Source organism: Mesoplodon densirostris, chromosome 5, assembly GCF_025265405.1.
Source record: "Mesoplodon densirostris isolate mMesDen1 chromosome 5, mMesDen1 primary haplotype, whole genome shotgun sequence".
Taxonomy (NCBI): Eukaryota; Metazoa; Chordata; class Mammalia; order Artiodactyla; family Ziphiidae; genus Mesoplodon; species Mesoplodon densirostris.
The window spans coordinates 106,605,986-106,626,201 of NC_082665.1; the positions used below are offsets into that span (position 1 = coordinate 106,605,986).

The 20,216-nt window shown below is 52.7% G+C and overlaps 1 protein-coding gene and 2 non-coding genes across 6 annotated transcripts; all 3 read left to right on the forward strand.

The window, feature by feature from the left end:
• The first annotated feature begins 1,745 nt into the window (after positions 1-1,745).
• Positions 1,746-20,099, forward strand: EIF4G1 (eukaryotic translation initiation factor 4 gamma 1). Of its 4 annotated transcripts, none has more exons than XM_060099229.1 (33): positions 1,746-1,891; positions 2,712-2,768; positions 2,991-3,084; positions 3,376-3,462; positions 4,583-4,759; positions 4,990-5,089; positions 6,170-6,282; positions 7,082-7,174; positions 7,373-7,439; positions 7,727-8,545; positions 8,794-8,882; positions 8,975-9,161; positions 9,253-9,386; positions 9,515-9,673; positions 9,823-10,011; positions 10,199-10,396; positions 10,606-10,752; positions 10,964-11,200; positions 11,395-11,499; positions 11,615-11,774; positions 11,977-12,077; positions 12,670-12,772; positions 12,998-13,100; positions 13,326-13,558; positions 13,702-13,820; positions 13,946-14,118; positions 14,424-14,549; positions 14,708-14,789; positions 16,532-16,630; positions 16,743-16,877; positions 17,003-17,084; positions 17,222-17,362; positions 19,474-20,099. In XM_060099229.1, exons 3-33 carry the CDS (start codon positions 3,025-3,027, stop codon positions 19,656-19,658), a joined length of 4,803 nt encoding a protein of 1,600 aa, XP_059955212.1. In that variant the 5' UTR covers positions 1,746-1,891; positions 2,712-2,768; positions 2,991-3,024; the 3' UTR covers positions 19,659-20,099. The 4 variants fall into 4 exon arrangements, with proteins under 4 accessions (XP_059955212.1, XP_059955213.1, XP_059955215.1 ...); XM_060099230.1 differs by having other exon boundaries at positions 9,826-10,011; XM_060099232.1 differs by lacking the exon at positions 4,583-4,759.
• LOC132491484 (small nucleolar RNA SNORD66) lies at positions 8,598-8,677 on the forward strand. Its single transcript, XR_009532700.1, has one exon. It is a non-coding gene; the product is annotated as a small nucleolar RNA SNORD66 (small nucleolar RNA).
• Positions 11,823-11,898, forward strand: LOC132491483 (small nucleolar RNA SNORD66). The gene has a single exon (XR_009532699.1). It is a non-coding gene; the product is annotated as a small nucleolar RNA SNORD66 (small nucleolar RNA).
• Positions 20,100-20,216: the final 117 nt, after the last annotated feature.

Sequence of the window (20,216 nt, forward strand, 5' to 3'; positions counted from 1 at the left end):
CATGGATAGTTTGGTTTGGCTGTGTATAGAGCTATGGGAAACTGTGGTAGGAGATAAGAGACACAGGCTGATGAGGTTTAGAAGAGCTTTGTTGTGCTAAGAAATTGACAGTGTCTCTCAATGGGGACCAATGAATGAGAGCAGGAAAGTGACATGGTCAGCTAGCTATCTGGGTGAGAAAGCTCACCATGGAGGCCTGGAGGCCAGGCAAGGGAAATGAACTGAATTATGGCAGTAGAAATGGGGAGGGGGGAAGGGCAGAAGTGCTTTTAAAGACAAAATCAACAGGACTTGATTTTGATTCAAACACCAAGAGGACCTGATGTCTGATGAGACATGTGTACGGGAAGGAATGTAGGATGAATCCCAAGTTTTCTGGTTAGGCACTTATTCATAAAAAGGAATACATGAGCAAAACATGTTTGGGGGCAAAAGGAGGACTCTATCCAGTGGGGAGAGATGACACATTTCTATCTGGGCATACACAACTTAAGACGCCTGTGGGGTGACTAGGTGAAGATGTCTTTTAGGTAGTACCTTGTTCTGACTGGAATTTGAGAGTGATTTCTGAGCTAGAAACGAATTGGCATGCAGGCAGTAACTGATTTTTATTTATTAGTTTGCTTAGGGAGAAAGAGAAATGAGAAGAGTAGAGAAGGGAGCCAGCCATACATGATAAAGTCACAGAAGTCAAGTGAAGAGTGTAACAGAGAACACTCTAGATCTGCATTTTCATTCTCTTTACGGTTCCTCCTCTGTGTGTCTATTTTGCTCTCCTTTCTTTGGAGTTTCAGTTACTCAGATACAGTGGGAATAATAATACAACCCATTTTGTAGGAAATTGTGAGGATTAAGTGAGATCACAAAGGTCATATATTGAGTGACCAGTTCATCATTGGTGCAAAGAAAATGTTTTCTTTTGAGATTATATGTGTTTGTATACAGAGAGGGGGTTGGGGAGGAGAGAGAGAAAACAGAGCTAGATACCTAGGCACAGTTTTAAGCACCTTCACAAAAATTAATTCCTTTAATCCTCACAATCCAATAGCGTGAAAGCACGGTGGGTAAAAGCCCAGAACTGAGCCAGACTGCCTCGTTTCAAATATCCCCATTTTACAACAGGTATTAAGTAGGTAGATAGTAGGTACATCGCCAGGGGAGTAAGTGGCAGAGTTTGGATTAAAATCCAGGCTGACTCTGAGTAACTAGATGTGGCTCTAGTGTGTCCCTTCAGGCGGTTCAAAATCTTCGCTATCGGGCAGGGAGAGGTCTTGGATTACTTCTTCCATCACTATTTGAACTTTCCGTGATTGGTTTTAATCCCTCCCTGGGAGTGGCCGATCTCTATAAAAGACAAATCTACTAATTCCCTACTTAGAATGTTTCAATCCTTTTAGTGTAACATTCAGTTTAATCGGTCTTTCAATGATCAAATTTACATTGTTTCAAAGCTGCCTAATTCGTATTTCTTTCCGTATTTGTCCATGATTTACTTCCGCAGGACTGAATCTTTAATTTCAGTGTTCTCAGCCCTCAGCCAGCACTTCGCCTAGCACACAATATGCAGTCAATAAATGCTTGCTCGAATTATGAATGAACTAAAGAACCGCGGAACAGAGACGCAGAGGGGACTCGGTCTGGGGAGTTCCAAAGTTCGGGAGGGGACACGGGGCGGGCAGTGGCGGTCACATGATGAGGCGGGGCAAATCCCATGTGCTCCGCGGCGCCGGGCGAAGCTCCGCCTTCTGCGCCGGTCACGTGTGGGCGCCGGCTGCGCCTGCGGAGAAGCGGTGGCCGCCGAGCGGGATCCGTGCGGGGAGCCGGAAATGGTTGTGGACTACGTCTGTGCGGCTGCGTGGGGCTCGGCCGCGCGGACTGAAGGAGACTGAAGGTAAAGCCGCCATGTCCGGGCCCGACCCGGCCCCCCCACCCCCTCCCCCCGCATCCGCCGCCATCCGGGCCCGGACCGGCTACCCTGCGCCGCCGCCCCGGCGCCCTGGCCCCGTGGCCCAAGCCCGGGCCCCGGCCCGCCAGGGCCTGATCCCCGGCCCACGTGTGCCCGGCCTGGCCCGGCCTGGCTGCTGGGTGGGGGTGGGGGAGCGCGGGGCCGGAATATGCGGTCCCCGCGGGCTGGGAGGGCGCCGGGTTCCCCGGCCGCTAAGTGCCACCTCGGTCCGACCCGAGGAGGCCCCGCGGGCGCAGGCACCGCGGCTCCCGGCCCGCCGCCCCCTCCCCCCTTTGCGGCCCGGCCGCCGGGAAGTGACACGTTGTTCTTTGGCACTGGCCGGCGCTGCGCAGGGAGGGCGCAGGGGAAGGAGGCGGCGGCGGCCGGCAGGGAGGAGCCCCCGGCCCCGCCCGCCCTCCGGGCCGACCCTCACTTGCTTCAAACCGGCTCCTCTTCGGCCGCCGCCCGCCTGGCCCTTTACGGCCCGACTGCCGCCCTTCCTGGCCTCCACTCCTGGGCAGCGGCAGGCCTCGTCTCTGGCCCCGCGCGGGTGCCCCCGTGGTCACCCGCGGCAGGCGTGCCTCGTGTTCCCCCGGGCCAGGCCCCGAACCCGGTGTCCCCGGGTGGGGGGTGGGGACACCACGGCCGAAGCTGCTAGCTCCGTTTGTGATCCGGGAGCCTGGTGCCAGCGAGACCTGGAATTTCCGGTCTGGTTGGTCTTGGGCCCCGCGGAGCCAGGTTGATACCCCTCACCTCCCAACCCCAGGCCCTCGGATGCCCAGAACCTGTAGGCCGCACCGTGGATTTATTCTTAACCGAGGGGGTGAGTGAGGGGTTGTTTCAGCAGGTCAGGGGGGTGGTTGGAGGCGGTGTGGGTTTGACAGGGTGTTGGTGGGGACGTAAGCTGGGTCTTTAATGCTCCTTCACCCGCTTGGCGCCTCCCGGGCTCGCTGTGGGCCCCAGCCCTTGCTTCATCCCTTCCCCCACTCCATTTGCCTTCAGCTTGGGTCCCTTCCCCTTTCTGAGCTCCTCTCTTTCCCAACAGGTGCTGGGGGGACCCTGATGTGGCACCAAATGAAATGAACAAAGCTCCACAGCCCACAGGCCCCCCACCTGCCCCATCCCCTGGACTCCCACAGGTAATTAGGGAGGAATTAGCAGTGACTGGGGTGCAGGTTGGGGAGACCAGGCAGCCGGGTCAGGAACAGGTTCCAGCCTCTGGATTTTCCCACCCCTTTCTGTGTCAGGGCAAAGTGCAGCTTCCTGCTGCCAAATTGAGACACGGCCCCTGGGCTGTTCCCAGGGGCTGTCATGGGGAGGGTATATGTGGACTGTTGAGGCTCTTGCCACAGATCTGCCCCCTTCACCAGCTTGAGTTTCTGCCCCACCTGGGTTTCCCCTCTTGCTGAAATCTGGTCTCCCCCCTTCAGCCAGCGTTTCCCCCGGGGCAGACAGCACCGGTGGTGTTCAGTACGCCTCAAGCGACACAAATGAACACGCCTTCTCAGCCCCGCCAGGTGAGGGGCTGTGGGGAGGGGAGTAGGGGGCATGGGTGGGGGCCACGTAAAGCTTAGGCCAGTTTGGGCCTAGGATGGAAACTATGGAGGCCCTGTACCTGCCCCAGTTTCCTGACAGTTGCTATGTGTTCTTTCATGGGGCTCTGCACTTCTCACTGTTGATTACTTACGGTGGCTGGCCCCTCGGTTAGTATGTAGTCGGTGGGGGCGGCATTACTAGGGGTCCTGGTGCCTTAAGAATTGGGGGCAGTGTTGGGCCCTGCTGCCAACTCTTTGGGCCCTGCTTTCCTATTTCCTCCTTTTACTGGGAAGTTGCCGTTGCTCCATTCCCCATCCCTTCTTTCTCTTTGGACTGTGGGAAGATAAACACTCCAGCTGGTTCTTGCCTTTCTCTATTCCCTAAATTCTTCCTCACTAAGTGGGAGAGGATTCTTGTCCTGCGTCCTTCATATTTTCCTTCATCTTTTCCCCTCACCTTGGGGATAATTCTCTTCTTTCCTGTCCCCATGTGCTCTCAGGGAGGATTCAGGTCTCTGCAGGTAATACCCCTTTGCTAATCCTGGACTCTCTCCTGGTCTCACCGTTACCCTCCACCCTAGTCAGGGACTAGAGACAGGGACTGGGGTTCCTCAGGGTGGGGACTTGTTTGCTGTTCAGGTCCTCATTCTGAGGCTGACCAATGCATGTTAGGGGCTAAATCTTGCATAGCGCATATCTGGGAACTGGGAGACTTGCATGTTAGCGGTTAGCTCCTCAGTACCTTAGGGTGGAGCAGTGCATGCTGGGGAGTATGTTGCTGAAAAAGGCTTTACTTAGGCATGATGCATCTGGGTGTTAGGAAGTCTCTGCTGAAGGATAGACCGGAGGAGGTGACATGAGTATGCATGGCAGGGAGGGAGTAAATGTGCAGAGTGCAAAGTGTGTATCTGAGTTTGGAGGGCACATTGTGAGTACAAGAGGCCACTTAAACATCACTTGGTCAGGTGAATCTTGGAAGTGTTGGTCCCCATGCTCCAAAGCCCCTGGCACTTCTCACCAGACTAGAGACATAGCAGAATGGCCATTTTGCTGTCCACTTCCTCCCCTTCCCAGTGCCAACTGCCTTCCTCCCTCCTGACAGCACTTCTACCCTAGCCGGGCCCAGCCCCCGAGCAGTGCAGCCTCCCGAGTGCAGAGTGCAGCCCCCGCCCGCCCTGGCCCAGCTGCCCATGTCTACCCTGCTGGATCCCAAGTAATGATGATCCCTTCCCAGATCTCCTACCCAGCCTCCCAGGGGGCCTACTACATCCCTGGACAGGTGAGGCTGGAGGCTTGGGGGCTGGAGGCCACACAACCTTGTACCCCAACTCCTACTTTCCTTACCCTGACCCCCCAGTCCCACCTCTTCTCCAGAGGTGGGACTTTCTTCTGGCCATTGCCTAGAGTTGGCTTGTCGTGTCTTGCCTTATATTCTCTTTGTAGCCTGATACGGTATTTGTAGCTCCGTCAACTCCTCTCCCCTCCTTCTCCCCCCTTCCCCTCCACCAGGGGCGTTCCACATATGTTGTCCCGACACAGCAGTATCCTGTGCAGCCGGGAGCCCCAAGCTTCTATCCGGGTGCAAGCCCTACAGAGTTTGGGACCTACGGTAAGCAGGGGAGGGAGTCAGGTGAGAGTGAGTCCCAGGGAGCATCTAAACTCACTTACTAATTGCTAAGACCCTTCCCAGGCTTGTTTCTTGGTCTAAAAATGACAGGGGTAGCAGGGATTGGTGCTTAATGTGTAACTGGTGTTGGGGGTGGTACGGAGAGGATTTTATACGGTTGCTGAGAGTTGGAGTCCTCCCCACGTCAAGGAATACAGTTCAAGCACTAGTTTGAAGGCCTGTTAGTAAATATTCCCTGTGACACTCGTTCCATGGTTGGGGGGAGCCCATGTGACATGGATCTGAGAGGTTTCTGTAGCTGTTTTTCATTTATATTCTAGGAAAGGATTAGTCTGTTCTTTATGGCAGTGGTTTCCAAAATTTTTTGACCATCAGGAAAAATTTTGAGTATGTACTTTTAATGTATGTTTTTGTTTGTTATACGTATGCATAATTTAGACAAATAGCACTTAATGTTGCTTGTCAGAAACAAACAAGTGGAGGTTATGGATGATATTAAAGAATGTATCCCATTTTGGAGACCATTGCTTTAAGGAATTTTTCTCATCCTGGGCCTGGTTCATAATGTTACTTTTTGTTTCCTTGCCCCTTAGCAAAGGGCTGGAGACTGGAATTGGACTCAGGTTGAATGGAACAGGGGTGGCAAATCTGTTTTTATCATTCCCAGCCAAAGACCTGATTCTGTTTCAGGTTAAGTAGTTGCTGCTCTCTCAGAGTATATGTGTGTGTGTTGCTGGGGGTGGGGTGCATACGTGTTACCTTACGGGGCAGAAGAGGAGCAGACATAGTCCTGGTAGCTGGTGTATGGTGGGGAAGAAGTGCCTGCCTACAAGGCGTGTGTGTGTCAGTGTTAGGAATTCTTGTAAACGCAGTTCAGACTGGTTCCCCAGCTTTGATAGACACCTCATTCCCTTGGGGAGGAGGGTGGGGCAGGGCGAGGGGCCAGCTGTGGGTGATGAGAGGTTCTCCAGGGGGTGGGAGGTGTTCAAGCAGGCATTTGTATGTGGTTGGGCTCTGACCCTGCCACTGTTCTTCCTTTCCGTGTCCCTCCCGTCCCCCAAGCTGGTGCCTACTACCCAGCCCAGGGTGTGCAGCAATTTCCCACTGGTGTGGCTCCCCCGCCGGTTTTGATGAACCAGCCACCCCAGATTGCTCCTAAGAGGGAGCGGAAGACGGTGAGTAGCAGCAGGGGGCTCTAGGATATCTGGGAAAGGGAGAATCAAGGTCAGGCACGTTGTGGGTCAGGGAGCAGGAAATTGAGGGAGATCTTCAGCTGAGAGTAGGCAGAGAATGGGTATCTGTGAAGTGCTTAGGTTCTTTGTAAGGTGCTAAGATTTCCGTGTAGAAGAAGCTTACTGGAAGATTGGAGTGTCTGGTGGGGAAATTCATTAGAGACCTGGGTCCTGGGTCTGTAACATCTAAGTTTGGTTTTGGATTTCTGGTGGCTTGCCTTGGAAATGGTTTGCTTTTTGTGGCCCCACCCCCCAGTCCTGGAAGCTCTCGAGGCCTCCGCCTCTGCTCGGTCCTCAAGCCCTGGGCGTGGTGCCCAGAATAGGGTGCCAGGGCTGGGGAAGCCGCTGAGTCACCCTGGCTCCACCCACTGGATCTGGTCCCTGCCCCCAGAGATCAAGCAGACTAGCCACAAGTGAGCCGGATGGGTGCTAGATGGGGGTCCTGGGCCCCAGGGCATGCAGCCACTTCTTGAGGACTTCTGGTTGGGCAGGGATGAGGGAGGGAGGGGCATTGTGATGTACGTGGCTGCTGTGAGGTCAAGGGTGTCTTAGGGGTGGGGGCCAAGACGAGACTGTAAGAGCAGCTGGATGGGTTGACAGTAGAACTCATGGGGTTTCTGGCACCCACCTGCCTGCTTCTCAGTGAGGGGTAGGGGGTTGGCCTGGAGTCCTAGGAGTGGGGCAGGGTGGAGAGGTGGGTTCCTTCTGCTTCCCACTCATCCTGTAGCTTTTTTTCCCCCAGATCCGAATTCGAGACCCAAACCAAGGAGGGAAGGATATCACAGAGGAGATCATGTCTGGGGCCCGCACTGCCTCCACACCCACCCCTCCCCAGGTACTGTTCTTTGAGTGATGCCCTGGCTGGGATGGCTGTTCTGCCCTGGACTCCTAGGTCCCTGGATCTTTTTCTTCAACTAAGGGATTTATTTCCCTGCTTTCCTGGATTTCTAGGCGGCTAAAGTAGAAATGGCTCTAGTAAAGAAGGGTTGTGGGACTCTTCAGGGCAAACTTGGTAACCCTTTGTGTCCTGCAGACGGGAGGTGGTCTGGAGCCTCAGGCTAATGGGGAGACACCCCAGGTTGCTGTTGTTGTCCGGCCAGGTAAGTAAGCGGGTGGGGCAGAGCCTTTATGGGGAAAAGGAGTGTGAACATTTAAAATGCCAGGGAAGTGGAGTGACTTGAACTGGGTGCCAGAGAAGAATGACTTAGGTGTCAGGTAGTCGGATTTTAGGGTAGATTGGATTTTGAGTGAGAATGGAAAAGACCTAGGTGGGAGAAGACTGGTGTGTGTGTAGGGGGCTGTTAGGTTGGGAATGCTTGACTGGGAGGAGGAAGAGCAGTAGCAGTGAAGGACTTGCCTCTAATTACTCGTTCTTCCTATGGTGCAGATGACCGGTCGCAGGGAGCAATCATTGGGGAGCGGCCAGGGCTGCCTGGCCCAGAGCACAGCCCTTCAGAATCCCAGCCTTCATCACCTTCTCCGACCCCATCACCACCCCCAGTCTTGGAACCAGGGTCTGAGCCTAATCTCACAGTCCTCCCTATTCCTGGGGACACTATGACAACGGGGATGATACAAACGTCTGTAGAAGAATCAACCCCCATGCCCCCTGAAACTGGGGAGCCATATTGCCTCTCTCCAGAACCCACTCCCCTCGCTGAACCCATACTGGAAGTAGAAGTGACACTTAGCAAACCAGTTCCAGAATCTGAGTTCTCTTCCAGTCCTCTCCAGGTTCCCACCCCGCTGGCATCCCACAAGGTGGAAATTCTTCCTGAGCCTAATGGCACGGTCCTATCTGAGAATTTGGAACCAGAGTTGGAGTTGAGCCCGGAGCTTGCCCCTCTCCCTCCCCCGGCTTGTCCCTCTGAATCCCCCATGCCCATTGCTCCAACTGCCCAACCTGAGGAACTGCTCAACGGAGCCCCCTCGCCACCAGCTGTGGACTTAAGCCCAGTCAGTGAACCAGAGGAGCAGGCCAAGGAGGCTGCATCGGTGGCTCCTCCCACCATCCTTTCTGCCACTCCAGCTGTGGCTCCTCCAGCTGCTTCCCCTGCTCAGGAGGAGGACATGGAGGAAGAGGAAGAAGAGGAAGAGGAAGGAGAAGCTGAGGGTGAGAAGGGAGGAGAGGAACCGCTCCCCCTAGAGAGCACCCCTGTCCCAGCCCACCTGTCCCAGAATTTGGAGGTGGCATCAGCCACCCAAGGTAAGGTGTGGCTGGATGGTAGAGGTGGGGCACGCTGGGTGTGGTTCTTTTTCTTCATTGATGACCTCTCGTGCCATTGTGTCTGGGTCATAGAAGCTCTGTAATGGAACTCCTAAGGGTTAGATTAAGGAATTTTAAGTCGAGAGGGTGTGATGAAAAAAGGGAATATTGTACAGTGGCTGCTTTTTGTTTTTCTGAGGGATTGAGGGTACTCCTTAAGTTATTCTCACTCCTCCCCCCCCAAATAGTGGCAGTATCTGTGCCAAAGAGGAGACGGAAAATTAAGGAGCTCAATAAGAAGGAGGCTGTAGGAGACCTTCTAGATGCCTTCAAGGAGGTAAGGGAGCAGAAAGTGGAGGGAGAAGGGCAAAGTTTGGGTATGGAACAGCGGTCACACTGCAACCAAAACGGAATGTCCAATGGTGACAGGTGAACCCAGGAGTACCAGAGGTAGAAAATCAGCCTCCTGTAGGCAACAATCCCAGCCCAGAGCCTGAGGGCAGCAGTGTGCCCCCGCGACCTGAGGAAGCAGATGAGACCTGGGACTCAAAGGAAGACAAGATTGAAAATGCTGAGAACATCCAGCCGGGGGAACAGAAGTATGAATATAAGTCAGGTATGCAGAGGAAGGGTTGAGAAGGGTTGAGTATGCTTACCAGGGCCCCACGAGAAAGCAGTGTGATTGGTTCATCCTGTTTTCCTTGCAGATCAGTGGAAGCCTCTAAACCTTGAGGAGAAAAAGCGTTATGACCGTGAGTTCCTGCTTGGCTTTCAGTTCATCTTTGCCAGTATGCAGAAGCCAGAGGGATTGCCCCATATCAGTGATGTGGTGTTGGATAAGGTTGGTGGGCTTAAGGGAGAGGGTAAGTCTGGGCAGGTTGGCTGGCTGGGGAGGAGCCAGAGGTCTTGAAAGAGTGGTCAGTAGCTAGCCCTAGCCTGTTTCTCATACCTTCCCTGTCCTTTTCGCAGGCCAATAAAACACCATTGCGGTCAGTGGATCCCGCTAGACTTCCAGGCATAAATTGTGGCCCAGACTTCACTCCGTCCTTTGCCAACCTTGGCCGACCAGCGCTTAACACCCGTGGGCCCCCAAGGGGTGGGCCAGGTGGGGAGCTGCCCCGAGGGCCGGTGAGTGGGACTGGCAAGGGGAGTTGGGGATGTTGGCCTCCTGTATCTCGTTGGGGGGTGGGGAGAAGTCTGCCCTGGATATGTGTGGTAGTGGTGGTAGGTCGTGCTGACTAGTTCCGTGGCTTCTCTTGTCCCTGCTCCTTGCTTAGCAGGCTGGTCTGGGACCCCGGCGATCTCAGCAGGGCCCCCGAAAGGAACCGCGCAAGATCATTGCCACGGTGTCAATGACCGAAGATATAAAGCTGAACAAAGCAGAGAAGGCCTGGAAACCGAGTAGCAAGCGGACAGTGGCTGATAAGGACCGAGGGGAGGAGGACACGGATGGCAGCAAGACCCAGGTACCTGCACGTGGTGGTTTGGTCTCCATCCCTTCTTTGCAAAGTCTGCCCTCTGAGCCAGCCTTGCCCTCTTTGCCTCTGTCCGTTCTCGTTACTGGTATCTACGTTCCCCATCCCTCCCAGCAGCCCCTGTTCTTCTGAAAACTTCACTGGATTCCATGTCTCCTCTGTCTCCTCTCCTCTCCAGGACCTGTTCCGCAGGGTGCGCTCCATCCTGAATAAGCTGACACCCCAGATGTTCCAGCAGCTGATGAAGCAGGTGACGCAGCTAGCCATCGACACCGAGGAGCGCCTCAAAGGGGTCATTGACCTCATCTTCGAGAAGGCCATTTCGGAACCCAACTTCTCCGTGGCCTATGCCAACATGTGCCGCTGCCTCATGGCGGTCAGTGTCCACTGTTTCCTAAACCTTGTGGTTTAGCCTCCCACTTCTCTTCCTAAGACTCTGAGTCCAGCTTCTTGGTTCTCCTCTATCCTGTGCTGTTGGTGGCAGAGCCAGGGCCAGGGGTCTTCCTGGGTCAGGTAGTTGAAGACTTCTGGAGGGTTTTCCCTTCCCTGGACTGGTCTGAATGTGGCATTCTCTTTGACATACAGCTGAAAGTGCCCACTACAGAAAAGCCAACAGTGACTGTGAATTTCCGAAAACTGTTGTTAAATCGATGTCAGAAGGAGTTTGAAAAAGACAAAGATGATGATGAGGTTTTTGAGAAGAAGCAAAAAGAGATGGATGAAGCTGCTACGGTGAGAGAAACTCCATTCCCAGTTCTGCTGCTCACCCAGATGCTACTCAGCTGCAGACGTGGGGGTGGGGATATTGGTGTTTTGGGGGTTTCTCTGCCTTAGGACGTGAGTGCTTGCTGCTAGGTTTAGGATCTAGATAGTGGAAGAGAGAACAGTTTTAGCTGAGTGGCTGGCTGTCTTTTTGATGTGGTCCCTGTCCCATGACTGGCAGGCAGAGGAACGGGGACGCCTGAAGGAAGAGCTGGAAGAGGCTCGAGACATAGCCCGGCGGCGCTCTTTAGGGAATATCAAGTTTATTGGGGAGTTGTTCAAGCTGAAGATGTTAACAGAGGCAATCATGCACGACTGTGTGGTTAAACTACTTAAGAACCATGATGAAGAGTCCCTCGAATGCCTTTGTCGTCTGCTCACCACCATTGGCAAAGACCTGGACTTTGAAAAGGCCAAGGTAGGGGGTCCTGGGGTACGGGAGAGGACAGGCTGAAGCTCATGGGGTCTGCGGTCCACTGGCAGACACCCTTCCCAGCTGTTGTGTGCCACTGAGCTACAGTGGCGGAGCTGAAGGCCTGAGGAGGGGCAGGGCCTGTAGTTGGAGGTGAAGTTTTAGAAATTCCTGAACTTGATCCCTTTGCTTCTTGTTAGCCCCGGATGGATCAGTATTTCAACCAGATGGAAAAAATCATTAAGGAAAAGAAGACTTCATCCCGAATCCGTTTTATGCTGCAAGATGTGCTGGATCTGCGACGGGTGTGTGTCCCCTCTTTCCCACTGTTTGCTGCCTCTGACCCCACAGTCCCAGTTCCCGACACTTTTGTCTGGCCCTGTCTGATGTTATTACCTTGTGACTGGCCTGTCCCCACAGAGTAATTGGGTGCCGCGTCGAGGGGACCAGGGTCCCAAGACGATTGACCAGATCCACAAGGAAGCTGAGTTGGAGGAGCATCGGGAGCACATAAAAGTGCAGCAGTTAATGGCCAAGGGCAGCGACAAGCGTCGAGGTGGCCCTCCAGGCCCACCCATCAGTGAGTTTGAGGCTGGGACTGAGGAGGGACAATGTGAGGGGTTGTGCTTTCCACTGATGACTTCTTGTTAGTGCCACGTGTCTGGGCCACTGAGACCCCATGATGGAACTGAGGATCTGAGGAAGGGAGGCTGGGGGCAGCCCTCGGGAACGAGGTTCTTGGGACTTACCCGTCATTCCATATGCTTTCCTTTTTGTCCCAGGCCGTGGCCTTCCACTTGTGGATGATGGTGGCTGGAACACAGTGCCCATCAGCAAGGGCAGCCGCCCTATTGACACCTCACGACTCACTAAGATCACGAAGGTAGGGGTGTGTGTGTTGGAAGGGCTGATGTCAGTGATGGGAGGATAAAGAGGTCAGATGGGCCTTAAGCCCAGGTTTGGATCTTAATCCCCTCACTTGTCTGAGGTTGGGAAGGTGACAGCTCAGTTTTCCCCCTTAGACTAGCTGGTTAGATTGCTGGAGACGGGAGTGCCAACTCTAGGGGATGTATTCACATTGGTCTGGACCAGTGGTCAGCACCCTGATATACACACCAAATCCAGCCATTCCCTCCTTCTATACAGCCCACAAGCGAAGAATGAGAGTTTTCTATATTGTTTAATGGTTGAAAAGAATCAAAAAGTGAATGATACTTTGTGTTAAGGAATTATATAAAGTTTAAATTTCAGTGTGCACAGTGTGGTTATGTTTTGTCTGTGACTGCTCTTGTGCTACAGTGGCAGAGTTGAGTAGTCCAAACTACCTGGTCTGTAGTGAATATTTACTGTCTGGCCCTTTACAGGGAAAGTTTGTCTGGACCCTGGTCTGGGCCCCTTACGGCTGTGTGTGGTGAGGGCTGGCGGGGGCTTTGGCTGGATCAGACCCGTGACCCTCACTCCCTTTCCTTCCTCAGCCTGGCTCCATTGATTCTAACAACCAGCTGTTTGCACCTGGAGGGCGATTGAGCTGGGGCAAGGGTAGCAGTGGAGGCTCAGGAGCCAAGCCCTCCGATGCAGGTATGGAGGCCACTGTAAAGAGCTGGGTGGTTAGGAATCAGCTCTCCTGAGGGCAGCGTCTTCTCTGTACCGGGGGCTTTCATTACAGAGTGGTTAGTTAGGTAATACTTGGCACTAGGGACTGAACTACTCTAGTGTCAGGACTAGGACCAAGTGTCCTAAATTGGCGAGTAGGGGATAGGATGTACGGAAATAGGTTTTAATCTGGGTTTTCTCCCTCCCCAGCATCAGAAGCTGCTCGTGCAGCTACTAGTACCTTGAATCGCTTCTCAGCCCTTCAACAAGCAGTACCTACAGAAAGCACAGATAACAGACGTGTGGTACAGAGGTGAGGTTTCCTCGGTGTTTTTGTTTTCACGCTGGGAGTACTGATTGGGTTTTGACTGCTGCCATAGGAATCCTTACACCTGTAATTCTCAGAGCTCCTGGCTGAGATTGGGCATATACCTGATGACAAGAACAAGGCCTGACAGTTGCTCAGCATGTTGGATAGTTAAACAAGAGTGCATGTGGGCAGTATAGGTGAGAGACGATGTGCCTGTCTTTCTTCCAGGAGTAGCTTGAGCCGGGAACGAGGTGAGAAAGCTGGGGACCGGGGAGACCGCCTAGAGCGAAGTGAACGGGGAGGTGACCGTGGTGACCGGCTTGATCGCGCACGGACACCCGCCACCAAGCGGAGCTTCAGCAAGGAAGTGGAGGAGCGGAGTAGAGAGCGGCCCTCTCAGCCTGAGGGACTGCGCAAGGCAGCTAGCCTCACGGAGGATCGGGACCGCGGGCGGGATGCTGGTAAGGGGCTGGGGGGTGGGGAAGGGAAGGGTGTGGGCTGGTTTGGGACTAGCTAGTACCCAGACAGTGTCTTCAGGGCTCCAGACCCTGCTTGCTAGGAAGACTGGAACTGAAGAATCTCTGATCTGTTTTTCTTCGCTCAGTGAAGCGAGAAGCCGCCCTGCCCCCTGTGAGTCCTCCGAAGGCTGCGCTCTCTGAAGAGGAGCTGGAGAAGAAATCCAGGGCCATCATTGAGGAATACCTCCATCTCAATGACATGAAGGTAAGCAGTGGGAGTGGTCTGAGTGATGGCAGGGTGGGCGGGAAGGGGCCTGTTCCGACAGGCATGGGTGTAGGGTCTGGGCCAGACAGTGACTGGTCTCTCTTCTGTGTGCTGCGCCCCTGCAGGAGGCAGTTCAGTGCGTGCAGGAGCTGGCCTCGCCCTCGCTGCTCTTCATCTTTGTGCGGCACGGCATCGAGTCCACACTGGAGCGCAGCGCCATTGCCCGTGAGCACATGGGGCGACTGCTGCACCAGCTGCTCTGTGCCGGGCACCTCTCCACTGCCCAGTACTACCAAGGGTATGACTGACTTGATGGGCCTCCCACTTTTACATACCCACTAATTTCCCTCCTTTGTAGGACCCGTGGAACCTTAGATAAGAATGTAGGCTCCTCAGCCATCCTGGTCAACATAACTTTTGGCAGGGTTGGCGGTGAGCCATCTAAGCAGAAGAAGATGGCCTTAGTTTGAGATAATTGCCCCATGTTTAGGAAGTGTTCCTGAAGTGCTCCACGGTTGATCCTTTAGCCGTGCCTTTGTTGCTCAAGCAGGAGGGTAGGAGTGCATCTTGTCTCTCCTAGATGACTTTGAATTCTCTTTGCAGGCTCTATGAAATCCTGGAATTGGCTGAAGACATGGAAATTGATATCCCTCATGTGTGGCTCTACCTAGCAGAACTGGTAACGCCCATTCTGCATGAAGGTGGGGTGCCCATGGGGGAGCTGTTCAGGTTAGTCCCCTTTGGTGGAATTCAGGGGAGGTAAAAACAGGAAGAAGAGGGGAGAGGGAGGGGAGGTGTGGCAACTTAGACCCCCGGATTTAGGGAGGGATGGGATAGTGTGTTGAGAGGGCGTGGAAGGCTATCAACACTGGATTTTTCTCTTGTAGGGAGATTACAAAACCTCTGAGACCCCTGGGCAAAGCTGCTTCCCTGTTGCTGGAGATCCTGGGGCTCCTATGCAAAAGCATGGTGAGTGAGAGAGCCTTTCAGAGGTGGTGTGTTGAGAACTTCTCTTCCCACCATGTGGTTTTGGGTGCTGGCAGTGACCCTGAAGCCTCATGGTCCTTTGGTGGGATGGTAGTGCTGTGTGGGTACCTGGGAGAGGAAATGTCGAGGCTGGCATTCTCCCTCAGACCAGTGCCTGTTGTAGGTTCTGGCCAAGGCTGGAGGAGAATGAGAATCTAAGGCCCTAGGCCCTTGATTGATTCACTCATTCATTCAACTGGCATCTTTTAGAACATTTACCGTATACTAGGCACTGGGAACACAGCAGTGAATAAAAACACAGTTAGGAAACAAGTTGGAAAAGAAACAAGAAACGACAGCTTAATGAAAACAACAGTGTGAAGTAAAGTGTGAAATAAAATAGCTAAAATGGAGTGCCTTAAGTACTGTGAAGTTGCAAAGTGGTGTCTATTTGGTAACGTTCACGACAGAAACCGCTTTGTTAAAATTAATTTTGATTAGCAAGGAGAATGGTGAAATGATGGGAAAGGCAAGTTGGGTGTGGTACTTAGTAGTGGTGAGATGTTGGGAAGTGCAGTTTTTTAAAAGAGTTCAGCTATCTGGAACTTAGAGGAGTAAGTCTTTGAATCGAGAGGAATTGTTCTTTCAGCATAATATTACTTGTTTTAGGTAGAAATATGTACCAGGATAGTTTCTGAGAAATTTAAAAGAAAAAGCATATGGAACTATTGATGTATTTCATTGACTCTAAGGTGCCATAGATTCTACAACATCTTATCTATGCACTGCTGAGAAAGAAAAGACATGGTCATATATAAATATATATATATATATATATATATATATTTTTTTTTTTTTGCGGTACGTGGGCCTCTCACTGTCGTGGTCTTTCCTGTTGTGGAGCACAGGCTCCGGACGCGCAGGCTCAGCGGCCATGGCTCACGGGCCCAGCCGCTCCGCAGACTGTGGGATCTTCCCGGACCGGGGCATGAACCCGTGTCCCCTGCATCGGCAGGCGGACTCTCAACCACTGCGCCACCAGGGAAGCCCATGGTCATATTTTTAAAATGTGGTAATACGCCAACTGTGAGACAACTCAGTTTTAGTGGTGGTAAAATGGGCGTTTTTAAAATCCATGCAGTACAGTAATTTTGTCAAGGGTTGATGGCGTCATCCTGAATATCTGTTATTGTAAAACAGTGATGGCTTCAGAATCTCTTGCCCTTTACAGAAAATGAACTCAAACTGCCGTTTACGTGAAGATTTCTGATTTGTGTTGGGTTGGGGATGGGGACTTAACATCTGCTTCTAAAATTTTCTGGACTTGGGAACCAAATAAGCGTACCTATTAGAAGTTTTTCTCTCCCATAAGCATTTGTTACTTGCAATAATGAAAAACTAAGCTATTTTAGAAAAAATGTAGATGAGCGTGGAAGGCTAGGATGAGATACTTGGATTTGGTTGTTTACCTTTTGTGGTCCAGTAATTCTTTGAGAATCCTGTGACAGCTCACAGAGTGGTGGTGGGTGAGTTCTTATGACTTGGGGTGGTTATTTGACTGATGTTGGTGCCCGTTACTAGACCGTAGGCGTGGAAGCACTGTTCCCATTCAGGACCTCTGTAGCATCCTGAGCTGCTAGCCGGCACCTAGTGGGCTTTCAGTAGGCATTTGTTGGATGACATTTGTGGAGCTGTTAGCTTCTTGGAGAGAAAGAGAGTTGCTAAGTTGGTCTTATGTTTTCCAGGGTCCCAAGAAGGTGGGGACGCTGTGGCGAGAGGCTGGACTCAGCTGGAAGGAATTTTTACCTGAAGGCCAGGATGTCGGTGCCTTTGTCACTGCACAGGTTTGCAGCTGGACTTAAGTTAACTCTAGCAGTTGGGGTCAGCCAGTCCTTTCCTCTTCCCTCATCTCACGTGACACACTTACCTCCCAACCGTGGGCCTTTTTGCTTGCAGAAGGTGGAGTATACCTTGGGAGAGGAGTCAGAAGCCCCTGGCCAGAGGTTGCTGTCCTCTGAGGAGCTGAGCAAGCAGCTGGAGAAGCTGCTGAAGGAGGGCAGCAGTAACCAGCGGGTGTTTGACTGGATAGAGGTATATTTCTCCTGGATATTGGGGGAGAGAGAGAAAGGAGAAGGTAGTGCAAGTGAGGGCAGCAGGAATGGAGCCTTCCAGGCATAATTCAGAACTTACGGGCCATTTGTCTGTCTTCTTCACAGGCCAACGTGAATGAGCAGCAGGTAGCATCCAACACATTAGTTCGAGCTCTCATGACAACGGTCTGCTATTCTGCAATTTTCTGTAAGAGGAGCCAGGGAGTTGGTGGGGCAAGGGTGGGCCCAACAGATATGGAGGGAGGGAGGTTTTGGTCTTTGTCTCCAGTTCTGAACCAGGCTGAGGGTGCATTATTCCACTTATCCCTGTCTTCCTCCCTGTAGTTGAGACTCCTCTCCGAGTGGATGTTGCGGTGCTGAAAGCGCGAGCGAAACTGCTACAGAAGTACCTATGTGACGAGCAGAAGGAACTGCAGGCGCTCTATGCCCTCCAGGCCCTTGTAGTGACCTTAGAACAGCCCCCCAGTAAGATCCAGGCCACAGGGATGGGGTGGGCTGGAGGAACTACCAGATAGTAGGGGCACTTGTGGAAAGGGTCTCAATCCAGGAGAAGTGGGTAGTCACTGGAGAGCAAAATATCCTGATGGTTGAGTCCTTCCCCCTGAAACAAACATTTGTTTGTTTCCTTACCTACAAGTGCAAGACTCGGCCTTGAAGGTTAATTGACTACCTGTTTTGTGCCTAGCCAACTGTTAGATGCCAGGAGTGCAGAGGTGATAAATGGTAACGTTTTCCAAGTATCCTGTGCTCCCTCTGCCTGGTACAGGGCTGAGCTGCTTTTCTTTGCCTCAGTTAATCCTCACAACTATTGTTTAGGGTAGATGGTGTTCCCCCCTTTTCCATATTGGGAGGCTGAGGCTTAGGTTAATATGCCTGAGGTTAATGCATTTAGCAAACAGGTATGTGCCAGGACATTGGGGTATTACCAGTGATTAAGTCAAGCATAGTTGCCATGTTGGCATGGAGTCAAGATGAATGTTGGAAAATGGGTCCTGCAAGGGTACTCTCTGGGAGAATTTACCTAGTCAGAGAATGAGTGGGAATTGACACATGGGAGCTAAATGACAAATGGGAGGGGGAGACTTGACAAGAAGGAACTGTGTGTTAAGGGAAGCCCTGAGGTAGAAAACATGATGCAAGGTAAAAACCGTTGAAGGAATACCAGTGTGGGAGAGCACAGCAACCAGTTGTATGTGAGGCAAGTTGGGTGGAGGGATGGATGTGGCCAGGTCATGCAGGGCTGTGTAAGCCATGGGATGAGTTTTGGGCTTTAATCTATGGATAGGAAAAGGCCTTTATGGGATTTTAAGCAAGGATTTTAAACATTCTTTTTTAGTTTTTAGATCATCCTGGCCATTAGTGGGAAGAGTGTTTTGGAGTGGGGTGAATGTGAATGTGGCCGGGTCAGCAGATCAGGGGTGTGTTGGTAGTGACTCAGCCTCACTGGTGGCAATGGAGATGGGAGAGGAGTGGGCAGATTCAAGACACACACTGGCCTGGGGGACGGGTGGTGAGAGATTGGAAGTCGTATATGACTCCCAGGATAGTTTCAGCAGGTGAGGTGATAGTGGGGGATGCCATTCACTGGGCGGTAGGGAACACTGGGTCAAGTTGAGTTTGGTCATGTTGAGTTTGTGGTCCTGGTGGGGGCGATCAGAGATATCAGGTAGACAACTGGGTGTCTGATTTCATTTGGAGAGGAAGAGGTGAGGGCTGGAGGCCCATCTCTTGAACTGCTGGCACAGGGCAACACATGTGCAAGTCACAAGAGGGTATAGGATTGCCCAAGGGATACAGCCTTGAGGAGGTAGAGGTCCCACAGGTAGGGACCAAAGGAGGATAGGACCCTGTGAACAAAGGACAGAGTGATTTCAGGAGAGGGAAGTGGTCAGTAATGCTAGATGTGCCCGGATTCCATAGGAGCAGATCTGAAAATTAGGGCCTCTGGAGTGTGAAAACATGGAGGCCACCCTGGCAGAAACAGTATTTGGTACAGCAGGGGGCAGGATCTGGATTGGAAAGGACAGAGTAATACCTGAATCAGGAGGAAAAGAAAACAGCAAGTGTAGACAAAAATCTTTGAATTCAACTAATCTCTTGTCAAAAGAGATCTTTTTGGCTGTAAAGAGAGCAGTTGTAAAGGAGGCCTTTTGTGTTTAGATGGGAGAAACTTGGGCTTGAAAATACAGGGCAGAGTGGATAATTGATTGTATAGGGTCCCCAGGATGGGTGTGCGTGGGATTTGGAGAACAAGCTTGGGGTAAATAATCTGTTGCTGCCATTGCTGTGGGATGGGGGTGGGAGGCTGTCCATAGGCAGCGGTTGTGGATCTGAGGGTGTGCGTGCAGGTTTCCGAGTTTTGGCCAAATGACTCACTCTTGCACATCAGTCTCTTAGATCATGAGATAAGCATCCTGTCAGAGACCTAGTTACTCTGGAATGGCCAGACACACAAATGTCGGCACGGTGGGTCAGGGCCTTGTCTCAGCAGTGGGGCTTAGGGGAGGGATCCCTGGGAGGGGGGATGGAGTGGTTGTGGGCAGCGTGCCTGTAACTGCTGTCCTGCCTGCTTGCAGACCTGCTTCGGATGTTCTTTGATGCGCTGTACGATGAGGACGTGGTGAAGGAGGACGCCTTCTATAGTTGGGAGAGTAGCAAGGACCCCGCTGAACAGCAGGGCAAGGGTGTGGCCCTTAAATCTGTCACGGCTTTCTTCAAGTGGCTTCGTGAGGCGGAGGAGGAGGAGTCTGACCACAACTGAGGGCGGGTGGGGCCGGGGACTTGGAGCCCCATGGACACTCGGATGGCCAGGCCAGCCGCCCGGACTGCAAGGGGCGGGCGGCAGCAGCGGCGGCAGTGGCAGTGGGTTCCTGTAGTGCGATGTCTGAGCTAATAAAGTGGCTGAAGAGGCAGGATGGCTTGGGGCTGCGTGGGGCTCCCCTCCAGGATGCTGCCAGGTGTCCCTCTCCTCCCCCTGGGGCACAGAGATATATTATATATAAAGTCTTGAAATTTGGTGTGTCTTGGGGGGGGCACCACCGCCTGCCCCTGGTCCTTTTTTATTTTCTGAAAAATCACTCTTGGGACTGCCGTCCTCGCTGCTGGGGGCATACGCCCCAGCCCCTGCACCACCCCTGCTGCTGCCTGGGCAGGGGGAAGGGGGGGCACGGTGCCTGTAATTATTAAACATGAATTCAATTAAGCTCACTGCCTCTCTGCTTTATGGCCTGCTCCCTCTGGAGAAGGGGTCTGGGTAGGTGGGCAGCTTCCTTTCCAGAGCTGGCACTGTAGCATGTTCCCTGTAACTTGGCACCCCTCT

What these genes read in the sequence shown, in the direction of transcription:
- EIF4G1 (XM_060099229.1), top strand. Translation starts at nt 3,025, where the DNA reads ATGAACAAAGCTCCACAGCCCACAGGCCCCCCACCTGCCCCATCCCCT. An exon ending in GGGAGCTGCCCCGAGGGCCG is followed by an intron (nt 9,674 to 9,822) that starts GTGAGTGGGACT and finishes CTCCTTGCTTAG; the next exon opens with CAGGCTGGTCTGGGACCCCG. An exon ending in GACTCACTAAGATCACGAAG is followed by an intron (nt 12,078 to 12,669) that starts GTAGGGGTGTGT and finishes TTCCTTCCTCAG; the next exon opens with CCTGGCTCCATTGATTCTAA.